The sequence below is a fragment of the Mastigoproctus giganteus genome, chromosome 12 (genome assembly GCF_048544385.1).
Source record: "Mastigoproctus giganteus isolate SK-2022 chromosome 12, ASM4854438v1, whole genome shotgun sequence".
In the NCBI taxonomy this organism is placed as follows: domain Eukaryota; kingdom Metazoa; phylum Arthropoda; class Arachnida; order Uropygi; family Thelyphonidae; genus Mastigoproctus; species Mastigoproctus giganteus.
Window position 1 is genome coordinate 82,839,892 of NC_143586.1, and position 20,145 is coordinate 82,860,036.

Below are 20,145 nucleotides of genomic sequence, written 5' to 3' on the forward strand. Positions count from 1 at the left end.
TGCAGAAGTCTGTGCAGTAGGTAACTGTATGGGTGTGCGAACCACTATTAAGAAGAGTGAGGTTGTTTTTCCAGTAAAGTTTCAATCAGACAGCCATGACTGTCTAATTTAAATGATCCCCATAAAGGGTGGTGGCCACTGAAATTTTCTAGCAGGCAGATAGGGGAGGGTAGCTGTATTAAAAGTTCTTCAAGATTATAAAAGTAGGTATGATTTGGTGGGAGATAGACTGAGACTAGTGTTAAAGCAATATGAGTAATCTGACTCACAGCAACGGCTTTGAAGAGCAATTTGCCTAGCCGGAATCTTTGAGGTAATTAAAATAGTTACACCACCACGAGCAGAATCTGATTTATTCCGATCTCATCTATAGATGAGTAGTTTTTTATGGAAATGGAAATTTGAGAAGTTAAATAGGTTTCTTGCAGGCAGAAACCCACTGGAGAGTAGTGGTTAGTTAAGTCATCAATGATCCCACAAAAGCCTCTGCAATTCTATTCCAAAATATAAGGCATTACTTTAATTTAGAAGCTGTACCTGATGTGGCTGTCTTATGATGCTCAGGCTTCGGTTTGTCTCTTTTTGGAAAGGTAGGGTGACCGGTGTCCATATCTTCTGCAAAAATTTCCAGAATCAGATCTTCCTTCCTGTTTGGATGAGTATTCTACATCCAGCGATGTGTCCTGAATAATCTTTTTTGAAGTAGGAATATGACTATTTGAAGTAGTAGCAATCACTGGTGGAGGAGATTTCACTGGTATTGTAAGAGGCATATTACTTGCTTGGTCTGAGTACTTAAGGGGACTGGAATGTTGCTCAGAGAGGACAGCCCAAGCCAAGTCCGAGATTGATATGCTTGATGGAATGGTAACATCGGTTCGAGTGGCTATTGTTTGAAATTTTTTAGCAATATTGGCATAGGTAGGTTTAGGGATAGTAGGTACAATTAATTTAGTTGCTTCCTGATAACTAACTTTGTTTTCAACTTTATATTTCACAATTTTTTCCTCCATTTTCCATATCTCGCATGTCTTAGAGTAGGCAGGACAGTTGCCTTTGCAGTTGGGAGAGATCATTTCTTTTGCCGAACAATTGGGGGATCCACGGTTGGGACAAACTGGGTTCCTTCTGCATGCTGTTTGAGAGTGGCCATACTTTTGGCATTTATAACATCTCAACAGATTGGGTATGAAAGGATGAGTGCGGCAAAGTAGATATCCTGCTTTTACTGATGAGAGTACATTTGGACCGTTAAAGGTGAGAATGATATTTCTGCTATGTGTGAGTATATTGTCTCTTTTGATCATAATTCTTTTTACAGCAATTACATTTTGTTCCTGAAATTGTTCTTTAATTTCTTCCTCCATCACATTCATCAGGTCCTAATAGATATTACACCCTTTGATGTATTTAGGGTTGCATGGGTAGTTACTTTCACTGGAATACCAGCAAACTTTGTCATTTTTAGCAGTTTTTCAGAATGCCTGCAGTTTAAAGTTTCAAAAAGTAAGTCCATTGATTACAGTCCCTTAACCATCTTGGGAGACCCTGCAATACTGTGTTTTTGAATTAGAAAGGGGGATAGCTTACTGAGAGGCTGTTCTGATAGAGAGTGCATTATCAAAAATACAGGCAAGTCTGTAACCGAGGAATTGGTTTTAAACCTCTTTGGTTGCGACAAATCATGGTCATTTTCTATCTCTGGCCGACAGCTTGTCGGCTCAATAGTTAGAAACATTGTGTTCCATGTTTGCTCCTTTTAGCCCTTAGCAGATGAATTTTTCTGCCAGTTACCAGCCCCACCATGGGAAGGCAGGAGTAGTGCGTGGTATGACCAAGCAAAATTAGTAGGAGTTGGTCTATAAAATATTAAAAATAGAGAAAGGTAACTTTTCTTCCTTGCTCTCCACCAGTACTTTTGATAAAAGAGCTGCTATTAAATAAAAGGATTTATTAAGGAGACAAACGTAAAAGATAACTATAATTCACCTTTTAGAAAATCGCAGTGAAAGCACAGAGAAATTGCTCAGTTATAATCGCTTGGCACCCAGGGCCACTAAAGGGAGTAATACTCTTGATCTGATTATCAGTAGTGATTCTTCATGCATTAAGAATCTGCAGATAAAGGAACCACCAGGTGGCAGTGATCGCAGTGTGCTGAAGTGGGATTTACTAAAAGAGGTACCTACCATCTGGGGTAAAGGGAAGGGTTTTTGCTTTTATAAAGGTGACTACGGTGTCTGAAACAGTATTTAAATTCTATACGGTGGGACAAACTGATGTTACAACAGCAAATTCAAAATGGGAGGCATTCAAAGAATTAATCATGGAAGCTACTAGGTTTTTCATACCAACTAAGAAATACTGTTCAAGGTTTAGACCTAAATGGATATAAGATGAACTAGAGACATTTGGCAGAGAAGAAAAATGCATGGGATACATATAAATTAACAGGTAACACTGAAGACTATGATATAGATACAAGCTGGTCTGTAACCAAGTCAAAAAGAGGTTAGGCAGGCAAAGGCAGATTAGAAGAAATCTTTGAAAAAGGATGCTAAGAAAAACAGCAAAGACTTCTTTATATTTGTAAACTCTAGAAGGAAAGGGATGAATCAGATTGGTCCACTTGATGTCAATGGTTCAAATGTTGATGATCCTCCTCAGATGGCTAACAAACTAAACAAGTATTTTGCATCTACATTCACACATGAGGAGGTTATTCAGGAATGGGAATGCCGGAGGTGAAGTAAACTCTGGCAGTGAGCTAGATAAATTTGTAATAACTGAGAGCAAAGTGGAGGATAAATCATTGAAGATAAACATAAGAAAGGCATCTGGGGTGGATGGGATCTATCCAGTTATATTAAAGGAGGCAGCAAAGGAAGTAAGCAAACCCTTAGCCATAATTATTGAGAGCTTCCTTGGACCCAGGGGAGGTGCCCATGGACTGGAGATGTGCAAATGGACCCGAATTCAAAGTAGAATCAAAGGGCAACACAAGTAATTACAGACCTGTTAGTTTAAATTCTGTTCCAGGGAAATTAATGGAGGCACTAGTTAAAGAAGCACTGCAGGATCATGTAGACAAGACTTCAGTTATAGCTCGGATACAACATGGGTTTGTTAAGGGGAAGTCTTGTCTGACCAATTTGATTCGATACTATAATGTGGCCACAAACGAAATGGATGCAAAGAATAATTTCAATATCATATATTTGGATCTTAGAAAGGCTTTTGATACTGTTGCACATGGAAGACTGCTGTACAAATTGGATCAGTGTGGCATTGGAGGCAAATTGCTGCTATGGATAAAGGGATGGTTGAGTGGGAGAAGATAGTGGTAATCAATGGACACTGCTCATTGTGGACTAATGTTATTAGTGGAGCCCCCCCCCCCCCAAGGTTCAGTGTTGGGTCCATTGTTGTTTTCTGTATTTATTAATGATATTGATGATGGTATATCAGGCTTAATGTCAAAGTTTGCAGATGATAAAGAGGTCGGCAGGGTTGTTAATGATACTAATGACAGTACTCTGCTGCGACAGAATCTAGAAAAGTTGAGCAGATGGCCTGAGAGGTGGCAACTGAAGTTTAACATTGACAAATGTTAATTATTGCATATGGGAAGAAGTAACCTCAGACTAACGTATCAACTGTGTGGTACTACACTCAGGGTGGTCGAGAATGAAAAAGATCTGTGTGTAATTGTGCAGGCAGATATGAAGTTTTCTGAGCAGTGCAGACAGTTTGCAAGAACAGCTCATGGTGTCTTATCAATGATATACAGGAATTTTTCTAGCAGGGATAAGGAAGTGATTATCTTGCTTTATACAAGTGAGTACTTGTATAAAGAAATGGTCAGGCCACACCTTCAGTACTGTTTATAGGTCTGGATGCCTCGTTTTAAGAAGGATGTAGAGCTGCTGGAACGAGTACAGAGAAGGGCAACTAGAAAAAGAAAGGAACAAAGGATTGCTCTTACAAAGAAGGGCATAAGTTTTGTAAATTACAGTGTCTGGAGACTAGGCACCTGTAAGGTGATCTGATTGAGGTGTATAAAGCCTTGAATGGTTTGGGCATGCTCAATGCTGATGGGATTCTTCCTCTTGCTCAGAAGAATTTCCAGAGAGGGCATAAATTCAAATTGAGGAATGACAGTTGTTGGATAGATGTGCGGAAGTTTGGCTTTAGCCCATGGATGGTTGATTGTTGGAACAAACTTCCATCTGTCATTATAGAAGTTGATAGCTTGAATAGATTCAAGGCAGAACTAGACAAACGTTTGGAGGGAGTGGATGAGTGAAATGAGGTTTTTTTTTTTTTTGGTTGATGCTATATAAGCTTGCTTTCTTGAATCATGTACCTTTACTAATGCTAATTTTCCTCCAGTGATATTTATTCAGCCTATGGGAGAAGAGAGATGTGGGTTACATAGTAATATGTAACAAATAGTAAAATACGTAACAGAAGCTTGTTTTGCTGTTTAAGCATGGTAATGCTAGATAAACCTCACGCATGCACTTTGTTTATCTAGTATAACCACACAGTACCATTCTTGATTTCCATAAGCAACGTATTTATATAGTCATAGCTGGGGAAGAAACAAAGTTGGGGAAAATTCATACATACATATGGATTCATAGCTGGGGAAAATACTTACAAAAGCTTTTGTAAATATTGTAATTTATTTTGTAAATAAAGTGTAAATTTGTGCTTTATATCTTTATTTTTATAGCATGTGGCTAATATTCATCGATTTTTGCTCATTAGAATTGCCATTTATTAAAATCAAATTTAAATTTGCTAACATGATTACTCTAATCCAAGCTTACTGTACTTGGATTTCAGGAAGGCTCTTGATACTATTGCACATAAGACTACCACAGAAATTAGAGCAGCATGGCATTAAGGGAAAGTTACTGCTATGGATAACAGGATGATTGAGTGGGAGAAGACAGAGTGGTTATTAATGGGCACTGCTCTTTGTGAACCAACTAGGGTTCAGTGTTTTCTGTATTTATTAAGGATATTGATTAGGGTATATTATGCTTTATGCCCAAGTTTGCAGATGATACAAAGGTCAGCATAGTGGTTAAGCGACAGTAATAAAAGCATGCCCAAAGTGGATAGCTTGAATAAATTCAAAGAGGAACTAGACAAACTATTAAAGAGGTTGGATAGGTAAAATGGATTTATTTATTTTTTTTTTTTTTTTTTTGTGGCCAATGCCATATAAGGTTGCTTTCTTGTATCATTTGTCACTATTAATACTAATATGACATGTATGACAAACGTAACCTGTGATAACTAATGTTGGCTTTGAAGTCCATATCAATAAAATATCAAGCAAGGCTTCTCCATCTGGCAAGTCTGTATTAGCACAGAAATTATTTGAAAGACATACAAAACACAATATGAAATTTATTAAAGAGAAAAGTAAGCCTCAAGTAAAGAGAAAGACACCCATAAATTTTACAGGCAAATCAAAGTTGGCAGGTATGTAGATAATAACCAAAGCAATCATGAGCACTAAGTTGCTAAAAATATAATTTAAAGGTATTTCAAAACAGTACACAACAGTATAAAAATATGAACAATGCTATAATCAGATGCAAAAAATCTCCAAAACCAAGAAAAAAAAAAAATAATAAAAATAGTTATACTAAAAAATAACTTCTTACAAAATCTAAACAAATATTACCTGACTATTATCTGGGCCTACTTCTGAAACAAAATCTGAAAATTAAAATTCCTTTATCAGTGAAATTTTTTCATGGGAAAGCATTTTAGATATATATATATAATAAAAAAAAAAAAAAAAAATTCTGATTGTAAAATAATAGTGATTTAAAAAGCATGTCTTAAGCCAGATTTTGAATAGCCACTATGATTAGATAGTAATTAAGGCACTAGAAAGAAATGTAAAGAAAAATGAAGCTTTCTTCCTTTCTTCCATTGGACTGTAAACATAAAATAAAGAAAATAGGGGGGTGGGGGAGATAATGCAAAACTGGAAAAAGGTCTTTGGAATAAAAGTCTACCACAGTTTGGAATAAAAGTTTACTACAGTCTTCCACAGTAAACTGAAGTAAACGGAAACCTTCCCTATAGGACAGAGTTATCCTCTGGAGGGATATAACATTTAGTAATCCTAGAATTCAGTTTTTTGTACAATGATAACTATCAAATTCTTGGAGTACCACACTAATGTAATGGTGTTACTTTAATCAAATTGCCACCATTATATATAGCATGATTTGTAAAGGCTTGAATAACTTTCAAGATTGATTCCTAGGATAATAAATACAAGACAGTCTACCAACGTGTACTGGAACAATAAAAAAACATACTGTAATTAAAAAAAAAAATACACACACAATTCCATAGACTTTGACGAATCAATAATACGCCGGGGAACACTTTATAAAAGTTCCACTCCTCCCATAAGACTGCAGTTAGTTCTCTACTTTAGCATTAGTAGAGGCATATGATGCAAGAAAGCAAGTTTATGCAGCATCAGCCAAAAAAAAAAAAAAAAAACACCCCTTCCACTTCACCCCTCCATTTGTTTGAAATACCTGTCCAGCTGAGCCTTAAATTTATTTAGGCTATCAACTTCCAACAACAAGAGATGGAAGTCTGTTCCACCAACCAACTGCCCGCTGGCCAAAGGCAAATTTCTGCACATCTATCCTACATCTCTTTCCTCAATTTGAATTTATGCCCTCTCAGGTGATTATTCTGAGCAACAGGCAGTATCCCATCAGCATTGAACATGCTCAAACCATTCAAGGCTTTGTACACCTCTATCAGATCACCTCACCGGTGCCTAGTCTCCAGACACTGTAATTTGCAAAACTTAAGCCTTTCTCCATAAGAGCAACCCTTCGTTCCGTTCACTAACCTTGTTGCCCTTCTCTGTACTCGTTCCAGCAGCTCTACATGCTTCTTGAAATGAGGCCTCCAGACCTGTATACAGTACTCAAGGTGTGGCCTGACCATTGCCTTATACATGGGAATAATCACCTCCCTATCCCTGCTAGAAAAGTTCCTGTATATCACTGATAAGACACTATGGGCTACTCTTGCAGCTCGTCTGCACTGCTCAAAGAACTTCATATCTGCCTGCACAATTACCCCCAGGTCCTTTTCATTCTCTACCACTGTCAGTGTAGTACCACTGAGTTGATACATTGCTCTGGGTTTGCCGTTTCCCATATGTAGTACTTTACATTTGTCAATGTTAAACTTCATTTGCCACCTCTCAGCCCACCTGCTCAACCTTTGTATCATCTGCAAACTTGTACATTAAGCTTGATATACCATCATTAATATTATTTATAAATACAGAAAACAACAATGGACCCAACACTGAACCCTGAGGGACTCCACTAATAACATTAGTCCACGATGAGCAGTGTCCATTAATTACCACTGTCTTCTGCCACTCATCCATTCTATTTCTACCTATCAACCATCCCTTTATCCACAGCAACAATTTGCCACCAATGCCACACTGCTCCAATTTGTGCAGCAGTCTTCCGTGTGCAACAGTATCAAAAGCCTTTCTAAGATCCAAATATATAATATCAAAGTTATTCTCTGCATCCAATTCTTTTGTGACTACATCATAGTATCCAATCAAATTGGTCAGGCAAGACCTTCCCTTAACAAAACCATGCTGTGTCTGAGCTATAACTGAATTCTTGTCAAGATGATCCTGCAGTACTTCTTTAACCAGTGCTTCCATTAATATTCCTGGAACAGAAGTTAAATTCACAGGTCTATAATTGCTTGTGTCAAACGTGAACCAGAATGTCTTAATTCTCAATTGCCTCTCAATTGCTGTTCCAAAACATCTCAAAAAGTCCTAAACTGAATTTAGATATATGCTCTAAGCTGGAAATGACAGGTTCCCCACATTATCTTCAAATTACTGATATATGACCATCTTTATAACAAAAGGTGTTTTCATGTTAATACAAATATGGTCCCCTACCCTAGTGAAATGTCACAGTGCAAATAAGAATTTTTACAGTATGTCACAATACACAGGTACACACTATGGTTACACAGATGACAACCAGTGAACCAAGTCACACCCAGGCAAAACAGGCCCATGCCACCACATTAACCACTAAATACTAACAATGCAATTCACTGCTTGTGTAATACAATCTGAAACTGTGCTTTGAGTATACACACCTAGAAGCATCATCTGATGCCTGGACTATGCACATAATTCATCACTCCACATTATATTCTACTACTGCTGTAATGCTCAATTTTCTACAGAAGAACAGCTAGAGATGTGCACTACTGTACAAGCAGCAATGCAACCATGGTAATTCATTCTATCAACCAAGTCTATTCTAAGTGTTTTTCTGATATTTTTTAGTACTACACTCATCCCAGTTCTATCATTAAGGGATCCTGAACAATTTCCTATCATTATTCAATTTCAATTGTTGACATGCTCTGGGAGGGTGGGGTTCGTTAATGTTAGTTTACCTAGCTAGGGATAAATGGTTGTTTCCAACAATTAATTCTGGGGCTTCCACTGTTTCAACTATTTGGCCAATGATATGCCTACCATGCGACAAGTTACTATTCACAAATCTTATGAATTGGTCCTTTTCTCATCCATTCTATTTCTACCTATCACTCAGCTTACATGCCTTTATATCCTACATTTAACTGATGTCATCGTTGTTGTTGGTTTTTGGGAGCATTAGCAACTAAGGCCATATTTCTCCAGGGATATGCGGTGGTCATTCCCTGACCTTTCCGCATCCTCCGTATTTAGTGGCTCACGGGCTCGAACCCTGGTCTAATCAAGAAGCGTGTGCTACGCACTGCTGCTCCTGCCCATCTGGCTACGGAGGTGCCAACTGAAAACTAATATCATCTACCTCTCATATGACCTCTAGAATTAACCATTACTTCCAAGATGTAAAGTGTCCCAATGTACACCACTCTAATATGTATGTATATATGCATAATATATACTCAGTAATCACTGAATTATGACCAGCCCTTCCATAATGAACTATGCCACATCAGTGTTCTCCCCAGGACCTATGGAATGGGCGTACTGCCCAGCTAAAATTTAAGCAATTCTCGTGGTATCATACAATACTGCGAGATGCTCACTGACCTCGATCAATGTTAATTCGAACATGCTATGCAATCAAGGTCAATGCACAGGAGCATATAATGTTGAATTATGCAATTAATTTTTGCTCTGGATTGCTTAAGTAACATTTATAAATAACAGAAAATTTATAATATTTCAAAGTATTACACTTTCCCACACGGCTGGCAAAATTTTCTGGAGAGAACACAATATGAGCTCACAGTATAAAAAGCCGAGCAGTAGTGTTTTGCATCTGGTAGTGCAAGTCAAAGTGATAAAAGTAGCAGTTATGGGATGTCGTTTCAAGAGGGTATGATTGTGGAAGCTTGTCTGTTTAGTGTTTCCATATCGGAAACAACACATCTTGTCAGTTGCTCAAAAGCCCACTATGGTTAAGGTATACAAAGATGGTGTTAAATGGTCAAACCACCCTCTTGTCAATAAAATTGTAAAAGATTATAAAAGGTGGATGTCTGTGGTGAAGGAAGGCATTGTACAGGCTCAATGTTAGGTCGCTGTATGACAGTTGACATCACAATAAATATGTGGAACACAAAAATAATATCCCAAATGACTATGTGATGCACTCAGACATATGAGATTCTACAGCAGATGACCCAAGAGACACCCTCTCCTCACTGCTGATCATCATAAATGGCAAATGCTGTGGTGTCAACAATAATGCTGGTTGAACAGCGAAGGACTGGAAACAAGTGTGCTGGTCGAATGAGTCCAAATACCTGGTGCAACATGCCGATGGACATCTTCCTGTGTGGCACAAGCAACAAGAGTCCACTAACTCATCATTCATGGTGCCCACTATCAAGGCAGGTGGCAGTGATTGCTTAATATGGGGCATGTTTTCTGGCAAAACTAGGAATCCTGGTGTGTGTGGACCAACATTTCACTGGTAGTCTACCAGCAGCTCTTAGGAAAGCATGTGCACCCTTCTATGTTGCATTTTTTCCCAGACAGAAACAGCATCTTCCAAGACAATAATGTGCCATGTCATCAGCCCACACTGCGCATGAATGGTTTCTGGAACAGTGAAAATATCACCCATCTTGATTGGCTTCCAAATTTGCCTGACCTCAACCTCTAGGATGTTTTGGAACAGGAAGTGAGGCATATAGCCACAACCATTATCTATTCCAAGACTGTGGAAAGCCCTGCAGGCAGCACGGCTACAGATCCTATAGACACCTAGTGGATTCAATGCCTAGGTGAATAGCAGCTGTTATCCGAGTGAACGGTGGACTAAAGCAGTATCAGGCAGTGGTCATAATTCAGTGATCACTGAATTTTGGAGGATAGTATATATATATATATATATATATATATATATATATATATATATATATATATATACACACACACACACACACACAATCCTCCAAAAGTGTGTACATACATTACTATTTGCATAGTCCACAGGACCTGATCACATAAAAAAAATTACTCTGACCACTATATAAGGCATATGAGAGACAAGTTAGCTGTTCTTGTCATGGTATGTAGGGCCAAGTTTAGTGACTTAGAGAGGTATTATTTTCAGTTGTCACAATGCTGGTTTGTCCATTAATTTGTGCAACTACTAACTGCCTACATCATCCATAGCTGACCATCAGTGATGATTATCATGAAATGGAAGCAGGACAGTATCACCACTGTAATAGAGAAAAAACCATAGACGCACACTCCACATGACAGTGGATATTCAGAATGATAGTGCAGCAACCTCATAGATATTTTGGTTATGCAACAAATGATCTGAGCATAGAAACACTGTTCCCAATAAGGCAGAATGACTGTATCCTGAAGATATTAGTATTCATAACTTTTTTATTCAAAAATAGCTATTAACCTTTAGCTGTCTAATTACCACCAAGCTTATTTGCATCTAAATAATTCGCTATCCACCATGCTTTAATGCTAGAACTGTTGTATTTATTTTATTAAAAACTTTTATTACTTTATTTTTATATTCATATGAATTTTATATTATATATATAATATATTTAAGTTCTGCCTTTGGTGTCCTTTCTCTCTCCCTTTTTACTTCCTTTTTTTTTTTTTCTTTCCTGAAGTCTTTCCTTTTTTCTTCTTCACTTTTCTTCTCTTCTTTGGTTCTGGAGCAATGGTAACTTAATACAAAGTTAAATTTTATAGCACATTCTACTCTATCCACACTTTTCAAATTTACTTTTATTATACAGGATGTATAATAAAAGTAAATTGTAAAAGTAATCTGTATTACATAACATATAGGCCATACTTTCAGGATCAATTCTAGACATGAAACCAATGAAAAAAGTTCACATAAACATGTCTTTGACTCTGAACCATTAAGGAGCCATGTTTCAATTTTAAAAAATGGCTATGCAGTTTTGAATGGTAGAAAATAAGAAAAAAAAAAAGTGGCATGTACCTGGTATGAATAAACATTATGTATGTGTCTGGCTATTCTTATATTTTTTATTTTTAGCCATTAAACTTCATAGCCATTATATAAGCAGTAAGTTTGAGAAGTATGGGGACTATATAAGCAGTAAGTTTGAGAAGTATGGGGAGTATATAGAAGATGGTATAAAATACCCGTAGGCATACGTTACAATATTTTGATCTTCATTTAATTTTTCATAATCTTACTCTAATCTTCAGCTTTAAAGACAAAATATGAAAAAAATTAATATTTAAAAGCATTTATCCCTCAAAAAAAAAAAAACCTCACTCCAGGCAGCCTTCTTATTCCTCTTTTCTTTTTTGTGTGCTAATACTACATAACCTTACTTCCACATATCACTAAATCAATGCTAGCAAACTCATGAGTACCCCTTGTCAACAATTTTCTTTGACTATAAGGTGCAACCAAAAGGCCCTCCTTGACAGTACAGTGATGTAGTTAATTGATCTTAGGCAAGGGAAAGCTCTGCTCCCTCTGTTATGAGGGAATATAATTCTTCCCTAGGAGTCAATTCCATGTTGTTCAGCCCATGAATACATTTGATCAGACACAATACACAGTAGGCCAATGTACATAAACTAAGTGACAAAAAGGGAAATCAGAATATGTAAAAATAAATTCATTAAATTAATTTTGCATCTACATTCATACATGAGAAGGTTATTCAGGGAGTGGAATGCCAAACGTTTATCAAACTATGGCAGAGAGCTAAATGATTTTGTAATAACTGAGAGCAAAGTGGAAGACAAATTGTTGAAGCTAAACATAAGAAAAGCACCTGGGATGGAAGAGATCTATCCAGTTATATTATAAAGGAGGCAGCAAAGGAAGTAAGCAAACACTTAGCCATAATTATGAGAGCTTCATTGGACTCAGTGGAGGTACCCATGGACTGGAGATGTGTAAATGAGACCCCAATTCACAAAGGAGGATCAAAGGGCAACAAGTAATTACAGACCTGTTAGTTTAACTTCTGTTCCAGGGAAATTAATGGAGGCACTGGTTAAAGAAGCACTGCAAGATCATCTAGACAAGACTTCAGACACAGACACAGCAAGGTTTTGTTAAGGGGAAGTCTTGTCTGACCAATTTCATTGGATACTATGATGTGGACACAAAGGAACTGGATGCAGGGAATAACTTTGATATCATATATTTGGATCTTAGAAAGGCTTTTGATACTGTTGCACATGGAAGACTGCAGCACAAATTGGAGCAGTGTGGCATTGGTAGATGACTTCCATCAACCAGTGAAATACCACCACTTTGCTTATTGGAGGCTTGAAGTGGTGAAACCCATGTTTAGTGTCTAGAGCAAAGTTTCCAGCATCCCCCCCCCCCCAATACTTCTCCTTCAACCCATGCACGGTACTAAGTACTATAGGTTTTGATACCTTTCATGTTTGGGGTTTTCATAAAAAAAAAAAAAAACTGCTGTTATGGATAAAGAGATGGTTAAGTGGGAGAAGACAGTGTGGTAATCAATGGACACTGCTCTTTGTGGACAATTTTCTTAGTGGAGTCCCTCAGGGTTCAGTGTTGGATCCATTGTTGTTTTCTGTATTTATAAATGATATTGATGATAGTATATCAGACTTAATGTCCAAGTTTCCAGATGATAAGAAGGTTGGCAGGGTTGTCAAGGACACTAATGACAGTACACTGCTGCAACAGGATCTAGAAGAGTTGAGCAGATAGGCTGAGAGGTGGCAAATGAAATTTAACATTGACAAATGTAAAATACTACATATGGGAAGCAGTAACCCCAGAGTAACATATCAACTCTGTGGTATGACACTGACAGTGGGAGAATGAAAAGGACCTGGGGGTAATTGTTCAGGCAGATATGAAGTTTTCTGAGCAGTGCAGATGATCTGCAAGAGTAGCTCATGGTATCTTGTCAATGATATACAGGAATTTTTCTAGCAGGGATAAGGAGGTGATTATCCCGTTGTATAAGGCAATGGTCACACCACCCCTTGAGTAGAGGTCTAGAGGCCTCATTTTAAGAAGGATGTAGAGCTGTTGGAATGAGTATAGAGAAGGGCAACAAGATTAGTGAATGGAACGAAGGGTTGCTCTTACAAAGAAGGGGCTTAAGTTTTGCAGATTACAGTGTCTGGAGACTAGGCACCTGCGAGGTAATCTGATTGAGGTGTATAAGGCCTTGAATGGTTTGAGCATGCTCAATGCTGATGGGATTCTTCCTCTTGCTCAGAATAATCACCTGGGAGGGCATAAATTCAAATTGAGGAAAGACAGTTGTAGGATAGATGTGCAGAAGTTCGCCTTTAGCCAGCAGGTAGTTGATTGGTGGAACAGACTTCCATCTTTTGTTGTGGAAGTTGATAGCCTAAATAAATTTAAGGCTTAGCTGGACAGGTATTTGGAACAAATGGAGGGGTGAAATCAGAGCTTTTTTTTAATTTTTTGGCTGATGCTACATAAGCTTGCTTTCTTGCATCATGTGACTCTACTAATGCAAATGCTAATAGGCTTTCCCAAATTATTCAACAATTGCATACGTGGATGATTTTTTTTTTTTTTTTTTATGGAAATTCTCACAATTCATTAGAAGAAAATGAGTTTATTTTTCAACAACTTTCTGATTGGTCAACGCTTAAAAACTATTTCTCAGAAGTTTATACATTGTTTATATTTTGTTTGTATGTTGTCTACTGATAAAACTTGTTTATATTTATAAAAGTTTTACCAGTAAAACTTGTATAATGGTCTTCAAAGACACCCTTTCTCCAGCTCTTCCTCCTCTCATAAAAATTAATGGTAAATCTCTTCCTTTTATAACTACCACAAAATTCCTTGGATTACTGCTTGATAATCACCTTACTTTTCTTCCCCATCTGAATCATCTGTCTAACAAAGTTAGAAAATTTGTCTTTCAAACTGTTCACATTTCCCATCAGGACTGGGGTGTGAACCGTAAGATAAAGCTATTGTTTTACTAAATTACCACTTATGCGGCTGTGACCTGATTTAGATGCACTAAATTGCTTACAGTTCAATCCACGCTTGGTTTGATCCAGCACAGTTTCCTCCTAGTACTGGTTAGGGTGTAGAACTGTCTACCTCTGCCCTACAATTTCTATCTGGTTCACTACCTTTAGACTTATATTTAATTTACTATGGACTTTTTTACTTAATTCATAGCCTCCCTACAGAATTCAAACTGACATGTCCTCTAGTCCTAAACAAGAAAAACAATGAATTTTAAAAATTTTTCACGACCACTGGCAACTTCGCTGGTGTGATTCACAACACGGTTTAATTACAAAATTAAATATTCCAGAAGCTGCATTTTTTTAATAAAAACACTTGAAAATGGTTTTTCTCCCAGCATGTTTCCTAGCTTTCTTTTAACAAAACACTGTTCCTTAAATATTAAAAACTTGACTATTTCAATCTTTCCAACTCTGAACTTTGTCTTTACAATGATTCTGTTGAGGATTCTACCCACATTCTTTTCTTTTGCCCTATTTACAATGAATTTTGTTCACAGTTACTGTGTCTGTCTGTCACTGGTACTATTACTCCCAGTCAGGAGTCTGTCTTCATTACCTCTCCTACTTTCTTTTGTCCTTTCAAAATCGCTGTCTTTCTTAAGTGACAAGTTATTGCCTGAATTATAAATCTATTTTGTATTTATCAATCAATACCTATACTTAACTTTCTTAAAATCATTTACAATTCCCAAATTCTTTCAGAACCTCACCAAGCTTCTCTCCCCTAAATTTGTTAAATTCTTAATTTTAAAGAATGTTTCCAAAAATTACTTGTTGCTACCTGATAGCACAAATTGTATAAACTAACATTTATCTCAACTGTTCTCCATATTCTTTTTACCATGAAATTGGACACTTCATAAATACGTTCATGTTTTGTAAATAACGATTAAGTTTATATTTAAATAACATCTTTGTTTTCTTTAGATATTGTGGTAAAATATGCTCTTTACCATCTTCAATGTTTATTGGATTCTAATCAAAACAAACGTTATGTCATTATTTTGTAATATTCATAGGTTGAACACCTGTCCATGTCTTGGACAGGTGTTCAACACATTTACAAAATTATACTGATACTTTGTATCAGTATAATTTTGTAAATTTTCTGTATAATTTAGTTTTTTGCAAATTATAATTATTTGTTTAAGGTTGTATAATTTTCTGTATAATTCCTTTTCTTGCAAAGGGTTGGGTAGTGCCTTTGCTTAACTATTTCAGGTTATCTATCTCTAAATGATTCCCCCGTTATCAAATTAAATAAAATCTAACTAATCAATTTCTTTCAAATTGACCTAATTTAACCTGAAATTGTTTCTTTCAAGTTTTCTTTTGTTTTTCTACCTACAGGCATGTCCTATATCACCACAGAGAACTGATGTTCCAGGTGCCACCATTCATCAGACATGTATACTTTACTATATCATTGTTTGCCCAGAACATCAGGAAAAGAGATTATTATCAAGGAGACAGTCTGGGCACACAATGTAATATAAGTACAGTTGTTCATCTTCAAGAATCGAACTGACTGCTGTGAGGTATAGTGATGATATCCTTGTGCACTATGTCATACCATTTTGGGATGTAGTTAGCTCTTAGTTACTTCTAAGGGATGACAATGCTTTCCCTCAGAGTAAATAACTGGCAAAGGGCTTTCTTCGGGATGAGAATATTTTACCAAATGGAGTAGCCACAACGGTCTATAGACAAATTCCATTAAACATGTTGGCTCAACAGAATTTGAGTCTAGAGACCTTTGTGACTGCTCCAGTCAGCAAAATTTGTGCAAAGGATACTCTAGGAAGAACAACAGTTCTTATCTCCCCCCCCCAACAAGAACTATGTACAAGTTGCAGACGGCCATAGAAAAATGAACTTCAGTACTCTCCTCTGGGACTCTCAAACCCTCAGTAACCAAATGACATCCCACTGCAAGTTGCCTGGCTATCAGGGATAATCATAGCCCCTATACAGACTTAAATGCAGTAGGCCAACATTCACAATAGTCCAATATTCACAGGCAAGTTCAGATTCAACCTACAGTCCAATATATGGAAGTTAATATCTATGACCTCTTCTGCTAAATACTTATTTTCCAACATGCCCAAGTAACATGTGACAATTTTCAGAAGTAACAGGTTTTACCCATATAAGTTCAAGGTACTGTTGCATCATAACATAATGTACTTCCATAACAAATTTTATCAATATATATCAATTATTTTGCATAGTATTACACTTTGTCATTGATACGTTTATTTTTTTCTACTGGTACTGCAAAATATAAATTTTGCATATCTATGATAAAGCTTGTTATTAATCCTATATGACACTGTAATTTAAAAAAATTCAGAAAATTAGGGATTATCCCATTCAGTGTTTGATGGCCATTACACTTTCAACTACTGTTGAGTAAAGATGATTTTAAAATATTTGGCAGGGAATAAAATTAATGAAATAAATTATTAATAAGAAAATAAATAATTATGATTTGTCATTTAATGTTTCAACATTTGTGTTATTTATTTTGCAATAAATGTTTTATTGCATATTAAATTTAAGCTGACCAAGATGAAATTAAGGGGAGGCCAAAATTAAAAGTATTCTTAATTTTAAAAAATTTAATTAAACGTAGACTACGGGCACGTAATTTATATCTTTTTACATAAAATCAATAAAGTCCGGTTGTGAAACCCACCGCTTAAAACGCAAGAGAAAAAGTTTTTTAATTAGAAGGTATAAACAAAAAATATGAATGGCAATCAGCCATATTTTATCTACGTTTTCTATTTCTTTTAATTGATTAAAAAAAAGGTTTCTATACTGGTATTACAGAATTTTATTGGAAAATAAATTTAAGAAATTTTTCGAAAAGCACGGTGACCTGAGAAACTACTCTAACGCGGAGTCTCGAGTCAAAAACCAGCATTTGACAACCCTTTATTAGGAACCAATAAACCCTTTATTACTTTAATAGTATTTATTGCAAAATATATCACACAGTGTAAAAGATATTCATATACAACTATGAAGACAGCATACCTGTTGATGCTGCTGACGTTCCTACATTTGATTGGAAGATTTCAAAATTATTTCCAAATGCATGAGAGGACTCTAAATTGTCATCCTCCAAGCCTGCTAACACGTCTTGCTCCCTTGCCAAAAATTCTGCTGCTGGATCATCTTCTATAGAATTAGAAGTGCCAAAATTGTCATCAAATGCAACAAACCCAGCCATCACTGAACAAATTAATAAGAAATATTGCTCAAAAATAATCCCCTGTTTACTAATACGAAAACATAAGCAAGTTCTGAAATTCCCATCAACGCTATGGAATCACAAAAATACGCCCTCCTATCTGTCAAGTTCACTCATATAAAAGGAAGCATTACGGTTAATATCGAACAGATAATTCCAAATAACATTGTAATTTAATAAATATAACACCTATATTATACAAAAATATACAAACCAGTATCAGTATTTAACTGATTCATAGTGTTCTGAAATCCGCACTTTTTAAATAAATAATAAAATAAATATATAGACACTTTTTTCTTCTTTTTTTTTTTTCTTTTTCTTTTCTATAACTGCATCGCTTTCCACAACAGTCAGTCGTCATCCACCGTACACACATGGAAATGGATAATTTAAACCACATGTAGTACAACTCTGATTTCAACGTACACAAATCAGAATTTAAGGGAACACGTAGAAAATGAGGTAACTCGTGCAGCTTGCGATGAAGCGGGATAAAATTTGGTATGATGGTGTATACTATAGAATAACGATGAAATGAGGAGACAGGGAGAAACTTCGGACAGGTATAAAGAAAATTTATAGCGGGTGAATAAGGGTGGTTGAGTGGGAGAAGACACGGTGGTACTCAATGAACACTGCTCATCGTGGACTAGTGTTATTACTGGCGTTCTCCAAGGTCGGTGGTTGGGCCCATTGTTGTTTTGTATATTTATCAATGATATTGATGAAGGTATATCAGGCTTCATGTCCAAGTTTGTAGATGATAAAGGTTGACAAGGTCGTTAATGACAGTATTCTGCTGCAACAGGATATAGAAAAGTTGGGCAGATAGCCTGAAAAGTGATAACTGAAATTTAACATTGACAAATGCAAAGTACTGCATATGGGCAGAAGTAACCAAAAAAAAAAAAAAGTACCAAGGGTGAGGTACTACTCAGGTAGTAGAGAACGAAAAAGAACCGGGGGTAATTGTGCTGTCAAATACCAAGTTTTCTGAACAGTGTAGAGAGGCTGCCAGAGCAGGTAATGGTAATTGTGGCATGTGATGCAAGAAAGCAAGTGTATGAGCTTATGTAGATTCAGCCAAAAAATTATTCACATATACAATTAGGCACCTGCAAGGTGATCTGATTGAGGTGCATAAGCCCTTGAATGGGGTGAGCAGGTTCAATGGTGATGGGATTCTTCCTCTTGTTCAGATTAAGAACATGAGGGGTCAAATTCATTGAGGAAAGACAGCTGTAGAATAGATGTGCGGAAATTTGCCTTTAGCCAGCGAGTGATTAATAGCTGAAACAATCTTCCAATCTTCCATCTGTCATTGTGAAATTGATAGGTTAAATAAATTTAAAGAGGAACTGGACAAACATTTAGAGGGAATGGTTGTGTGAAATGGGATTTTTTCCCCTTTGCTGATGCTGTATAAGCTTGCTTTCTTGCATCATATGCCTCTACTAGTGCTACTTACCAAAAAGTCACATTACAGAATTCGATACAAGATGCTCGAATCACGACTTCAGTATTGTATGACTAAACAAACCTGATAGCGGAGAAACATAAGCAATATACACTGAGTGGACAGAAATCATGGAATACCTACCTAGAAACGGGTAGGCCCGACTCAGGCAGTCACACGGCGAGGCATTGAGTCCACTAGTTCACAAAAGTGTTCCACAGGTACTTCCATCCATGCTTGCTGCACCGCTCTCCATAATTCCGTAACATTCCTGGGTGGAAGATCCAAAGCTGGAACTGACCTTTCCACAGCACCACAAAGATGCTCCACAGGGTTCATGTCCAGTGAACGGGAAGGCCATTCCATGGTGGTAAAATCAGCAGCATGCTCTTCGAACCATGTTCTACTCACCACGGCTCTGTGGGGAAGTGCATTGTCCTACTGGAAGAGTCCATTGGCCTGTGGGTGCACAATGACCATCAAGGGATGCAGATGGCCTGCAAGGATAGACACAACCTAGACCGTTCAGAGATGCCCCTGGACATACCACAGTTCCCAACATGTGCCAGACCATTACCAACCGTTCACCTGCCTGAACAGTTCCTTGTTGAACTGACGGGTGCATAGCTTTGTGCAGTTTCTGCCAGATATGCACCTTCCCGTTCGCTCGAAACAACTAGAAACGGGACTAATCGGACCGGGAGACCCGTCTCCAATCATCCAAGGTTCAGTGCCAATGTTCTTTCACCCAGTTGAGTAGAATCCTGTGTCAGCAATGGGAATCTGGTGGTTTGGCAGCTCCCA

At 37.0% G+C, this 20,145-nt stretch overlaps 1 protein-coding gene across 1 annotated transcript in view; it reads right to left on the bottom strand.

Annotated features, from left to right (window-relative positions):
• The window catches only part of LOC150077234 (clathrin light chain-like), a 66,132-nt gene extending 48,143 nt beyond the window's left edge, over nucleotides 1–17,989 (bottom strand). The window contains exons 1-2 of the mRNA XM_090386947.1: nucleotides 17,666–17,989; nucleotides 5,705–5,739 (exon numbers count right to left, since the gene is read on the bottom strand). Coding sequence (XP_090243073.1) covers nucleotides 5,705–5,739; nucleotides 17,666–17,861 — 231 coding nt within the window. The 5' untranslated portion in view covers nucleotides 17,862–17,989. The remainder of the gene's footprint in view (nucleotides 1–5,704; nucleotides 5,740–17,665) is intronic.
• Nucleotides 17,990–20,145: the final 2,156 nt, after the last annotated feature.